The sequence below is a fragment of the Oryctolagus cuniculus genome, chromosome 16 (assembly GCF_051225735.1).
Source record: "Oryctolagus cuniculus isolate XC-2025 breed Fujian yellow rabbit chromosome 16, ASM5122573v1, whole genome shotgun sequence".
NCBI lineage: Eukaryota > Metazoa > Chordata > Mammalia > Lagomorpha > Leporidae > Oryctolagus > Oryctolagus cuniculus.
The window spans coordinates 48,284,997-48,290,996 of record NC_142882.1 but is presented as its reverse complement, the minus strand read 5'-3'; the positions used below and the strand labels follow the sequence as shown (position 1 = coordinate 48,290,996).

At 42.1% G+C, this 6,000-nt stretch overlaps 1 protein-coding gene across 6 annotated transcripts in view; it reads left to right on the top strand.

Moving 5' to 3' along the window:
• Positions 1-3,535: 3,535 nt before the first annotated feature.
• The window catches only part of TMEM196 (transmembrane protein 196), a 65,873-nt gene continuing 63,408 nt past the window's right edge, over positions 3,536-6,000 (top strand). For 3 of the 6 annotated variants that reach the window (XM_089315344.1, XM_002713705.6, XM_008261501.5), the window contains exon 1: positions 3,536-3,689. In XM_089315344.1, the coding sequence (XP_089171470.1) occupies positions 3,543-3,689 (147 nt within the window). In that variant the 5' untranslated portion in view covers positions 3,536-3,542. Of the gene's footprint in view, positions 3,708-6,000 lie in introns of all 6 variants that reach the window. The other 3 variants (XM_051852793.3, XM_051852792.3, XM_089315343.1) reach the window with 2 other exon arrangements.

Genomic DNA, 6,000 nt, shown 5'->3' with positions numbered 1-6,000 from the left:
TGGGTGCATGAAGATCTCTGAAGTCTTGAATGCTTATTGGGATTATTTGGATGCTTACAAAGAACAATTATGAAGGATTTTTTTAATTAAAGAATTTCATAAGTATTTGAGGCTACCCACACATTCACTTGTATCATGTACAAGCCAGCAGGTGGCAAACTTGAGATTTTGTTGTACTACTGCTCTTGTTGAAGATTTAAAAGTATTGAACCATCTCTCAATGGAGCTCTTAAATAACTCTTTGTTCTATAATGATGTTAGGAAAATTAAGTCCTTGAATTGCAGAGCCACTAGGCTTGGATAGCAATATACTTTATTTAGTTTTTTCTTGATTTAAGGTTTATCCTATAATTCTTTTTCATTTAAATCATTTTAAAGGATAACAATACTATATAATTTGTCAGCTTAAACTGACTTTTCATTCTTGATTTCTATGATTATGAGGAAGTTGTTGGTGGATTTGCATTTACTTTGGGAGAATCTTTATATCATTCTAAAAAGTTTATAAAACACACTGTGTGCACAGAAAAATGTAAAAAATTCTTTGGAAAATTCTTACATTGACAATCTTGTCTTAAAAGAAAGAAAAGTAATTTCTTCTACAGGCAATGGTTGTTTTTCTTTTATTCCAAAAAATATTACTGTTCTATTGCAGTTTGTTGATAGTTACTTATAAACAAAAATGAGTTTAATGTGCAATTTAATTTTCCAATGTTTTGGATTTTGCCTCAGTTAGCCATAATTAATCAAGGTTGATTACATTCAGGAATAAAATTAGGCTTTATGATATTTAAATAAACTCATTTACATACATCATATCCAGAGGTGAAAATTAAACCATAATACATGAGTTGTTCATTTTTTCTTTGTGAAACTCATCTGTTTAACTTCACCTCTATGTTCTCTACAAAAATTAATTTTCCTTCCAATAAGTATTATCTCCTTCCAACATGTTTGCATTAATCAATTTGTGTTAATAATTATTGCAACCTATTATTCTCTTCTTAAAGGGGAGAGAGAATTTTACAAATGAAAGCAATTGCTGAAGACATGCAAATGTAAGTAAATGTGAGTGCTTCATGACTGCAAATGAGATGGAAATGTAAGATGATTTCTACAATACATAAATAAATACATTATGTTTCATTAAAGTCACAAACTATTTGAGGTATTCTACCAATTGGATCATTGATGGTTGGTTCAAGAGGTGGAAAGTTATCCTACAAATTATCATTCAATACAAATGGTTACATTGTTCTCCAAATATTGCAATAGCTGAAGACCCTTTAGGGTCTAATCACACACCATTCTTCTTTGCTATTTTTATTCCTTAAGGGAAGACAGCTCAATTTTTTAGATTCTAGAATTTGTTTATATTTTAAGGGAAATAAATTATAGTATAAAATTGACTTAGTTCTATGAAACAAATCCAGCATCAAATTTATGAAAACTAAAACTGGTATAAATGCTACAGAACTTAGGCTACAAGTCACTTCACATTTTCTACTTTGATGCTTTAAAGAAAACCTCTAGGGTGGGCATTTTGCTTATGGTTTAATTTCTACTCCCACATCCCATATGGGTGTGTCCTGCTCCTGGCTCCTGATTTCAGCTTTCTGCTAATACAACTAGGGAGGCAGCAGGTGATGGCTCAAGTAGTTGGATCACTTGTACTCACATAGGAGACCCAAACTGAGTTCCAGGCACCTGGTTTTGACCTAACCCTACACTGGTGATGCCTGGTGTTTGGAGAGTGAACCAAGAGATGGGAGCATTCACTTTCACCACCACCACTTCTTTCAAATAAATAAATAAACAATTCTTTAAAGCCTCTGATCACAGAGCCTGCACTCATTGGCCTGCAGATGTTTGAAGATCAAGTGTTCTAGTGCTGTGACCCCAGCTCAGGAGTTTAGGAGACACGTGCCCTAGTGCTCTGTACCCTACGTCCCCCGGACTTCCTTCCATTTTCCTTCTACCCATCTCCAACTTGAGAACCCAGTGTTGTGGAGGGATGACCCACACACCAACACCTGCCCTTATCCCCTCTCTATGTGGATCTCTTTGATGGTCTCCCTTGAGAATTTTCATGGGGCAACATCAGGGACATGGAAATAGGGATCTCGCATTCCCAGACATCTGGAGGTGCACAGGTGTGGAAGACAACCACGCCAAGCTAGGCCCGTTCATTAATCGTTCCGACAAGGGTAGATGTCAAAATAAGCAGTGCACTGGGCCATACTACATATTTTTAGTGTATGTGCTGCCTAAGCGAGCACAAAGACTATATATTTTTAACTAATGCTTTTTTCCGACGTAGTCAGCAAGGATACCACAATCCGAGTCCCACCTCCGCTGGGTCCAGCAGCTCATCCCTAGACAGGAGCTGAGCTCCAGGCAGCTGGAGAGGCGCAGAGACCCTGCCCCAGTGAGTGCCGCCCCAGGCCTCATCCCCGTGGGACCCCACAGGTGACAGGTCCTGCTGGCCGGGAGAGAGGCCGTTCCGGACCGGCAGGCTTGGGTCCAACTCTTCTGCACAAGGAAACCACTGGGTAGGGGACTGCTCTCCATCCCCTGCCTTTCTCTGCTCCCGGTTCCCCAGCCCCGCATTCGCGCGGGAGCAAAGTTTTTGCAAGGAATGAGCTGGGCGTTGACGTAGGCAGCCCTCCACGCCCATTTGGAAAAAAGCCCGGGCAGGAGCAAAGCGAGGACACGCGGAGGAAGGGCCCGCGTGGACGCCAGGCCAGGGTCCCGGGCGGGGCAGGTGGAGGCTGAGCCAAGTCTCTTCGGCCCCAGAGCCACGAATACATCCGGCATTTCCCTCCTCCGTCCACCTCCTAAATCCCAATGAGGTCATAGCAATGAGAGAGAATCAGATCGAGAGAGAGGGGGAGGAAGAGGACGACGGCGAGGGAGAAGACACCCAGACGGAAAGAGGCCATCAGACAAGGTCGCTTCTCCTGGAGACACGGCGACTGCCGGGAGCGTGGTGCTGAATTCCATCCGCCCGCGCTGCTTGGGGACCTGGGACTCGCGGAGGCGCCGCGCGTGGCCACGAAAACAAAGGAGACGAGACGAGAGGGGGCCGGAGGGGCACAGCTCCACGCTCCCGCACGGGCAGGGAAGGGAGCCGGTCGGGTCCCGGGAAGCTCCAGCGGAGCTGCGGGCGACGGCAGGACTCTGGACAGCGCCCGCGAGCCGGGCTCCGCGCTGCCCGCGCGCGATCCGCTCCCGGCTCCCAGAGCCCCGCCAGCTCCCGGATTGCGCCCGCCAGCGCGGCCAGAGCCCTCTGCGGTGCCCGTCTGGACGCGCCAGGGGGTGGGGCTGCCTTTTCTGCCCGGGCCCTGCGCGTGAAGAGGGGGTCTCTGGTTCTGGAAATCCAGCCCCGGTGGACCATGTTTCTCTGGTGAAGAAAGAAAAGTTTGGGGATCTGCTGGGGGGTGGTGGGGTGGGGTGGGGAAGAGGGACGGAGGTTAGCGGAAGAAAGAAGGTGGAAGGTTGCTTTCCCTCTCTGCTCTGCGAGGAACGATGACCGAGGAAGCATGTGCACCAGCGGCCAGATTATCGGGAGCCTCCTGGTGCTCTCTGTGCTGGAGATAGGACTGGGGGTGTCCAGCGTGGCCGTGGGGGCGGTCAGCTTCAGCCTGGCCCTCCGAGAGCACAAGCCGCAGCTCGGAGACTCGTCCCCGGTATGGAGCGGGGTGTGTGTACGTTGAGCCATTTCACTCTCTCTTTACCTCTTTACGGTGACGGGCAGCGTGCGCGCGTGAGTCACTCCCTCCCTGGGATGCAAAATCAGAGACCTCCTGAGGCTCGCATGCAGGTTCCTGTTGGCAAGCCAGGCTGCTTTACGTTGTCCTTTTGTTTATTTGTGTGTTTTTTTTTTTTCTTCTTTGGACTTAAGACCACATTTTAAATGGCTTTGTTTGAAGTTGGGGGCGGGGGTCAGTTCTCACTGACTGATTTTGCCAGGTTCTGTCCAGTGGTTGGTTAGCACAGTGCGCCTGTCAAGGGCAGACTAACTTAGCCTTTTGTTCCTCATAAAACAAGGAAAATCGAAATGCGAGTTACATCATTTTCCTATACTAGGAACATGCAGGGACAGTTACGCAGTTATCTCCGGGTAACCGTGCCCAGGGTGCACCAAAGCTGACACTGATGTGACAGGAAAGCGGTGTGGTCTGGAGTGAGAGAAGGGTGTGTGTGTGTGTGTGTGTGTGTGTGCATTTCATATCCCCCAAAGAAACTGTTCCTGTGAGCAGCTTTCAGGTACTTCTCTGAAAACTCTTGTGCAAGTTCTAGGTAGGAAGCGAAACAGCAATGGTAAGAGATGTCCAGATTCCAATCGAAGGCTCACTCAGCTTACAGGGTCTCTGTAATGCCATCATTCTCTGGGTCAGTGGGCAGACCCAACAAGTTTAGTGTTTATTTACTTAGGGTGAATCTCAAGAGAAGCCTTAGAGAACCAGTCCTGCCTAGGAGAAATAAAATAACTGCACTATTCCTAGTGTGGAGCTAGTTTTGAAAAACAGATTTTTTTTTTCCTCTTCTCTTCATTTTGATCCTGCTTCTCAAGATACTTGAATAGGAACTTGTCTAGACACTGACAACCCATAGTGTATTTTAGAGTCATAGTTTGCTGACTTGAGCTTTAAGTCCCTAACAGAAAATGATCATTAAGAGTTCAAGAAAAATAATTCCAAAATCACTCATTTTTGAGGAATGTTATAGCATTCTTAAAACTGGTAAATTTGTGATGTGGAAAACTAGGTTTCATGTTTAAATGGTATCAAGTGAGATAAATGTTTTAAAATTACATAACTTAAAAGAAAGAAGAAAAAAAGAATGTTCAGTTCTAACATTGAATTCCTCTACGAATCTTTGTTTTGAATTCAATAACAAGGTAATAGTAACCTCAAGATAACCTTTGTTCTTAATTATGTAATTTTTGCTGTTATATATGTATATATATTTCATTTGAGTTTAAAAAGACAAAAGACATATCTTAATGTGGTAATTAAACATTTTATAAGAGTGACAATTACTTTGAGAGTTGTAGTTGCTATATAAACAGAAATAAGTCTCTAAAACTTCTATAAGCCACTGTCAAAATAAAATGTGATATCAACATTTAGAATAAGAGGAATAAAATGTGATCTTTTGACAACTTAGGAAGAAAGAAGCTTCAAAATCTCTTCAAGCCACTCCCCTTTGAAATTCAAGAATTGAGTGAATAAACTTAGATTGTAAATAATATTATAGTATTGAATTTATCTTCAAGTATAAAAGAATGGTTATATTAGCTTAATATCATATAAGAAAGATAATTAAGTGATTTGTCTCTTTTCCTAAACTGTTTAATATTATCTGGATTGACATATGTGTATGTACAGAAAATGAAAATTTTGAATCAGCTAAAGGAAAAATAAATAAATTAATAATATCTATATATTATAAGGAATTTCCATTTCAATTAGTTGTTTAGAGTATGCAAAATTCACCTGGTTTTCTGGAATAATAGTTTTTAATTCTCTTGTAAATTCACACAAACATCTAGAGTTTAATCTAGAATGCACAAATAGTCATTCACCTTTGTGAACCTATATTTAAAAATCAAATTTGTAAAGGAATATCCAATAGGGATCAATATGTTTGCCAAAATATAGGGTGGCTATGATTGGTTTTTAAAATTAACTTTGGAAAGTCATTTGCGATAGTCTGAACTACCTCTTAATTATTTCAGGAATAAGTTGATACAGCCAATATTTTTGGTCTGTAAGCATCAACCTTTTAACTTTGCTTTTATTTTTTTAATATTGAGATTGAACAGTACTGAATGTTTTGTCATACTCACCGCATATGTACATATCATATGCATAACAAATATACACTACTTTTTCTAGAAAACATGGATATTATCACAACACGTGGAATTCATGACAGTGAGCATGTAGTGAGAATAGAAGGATATATTGTCATATAGATGGTATAATCCAATGA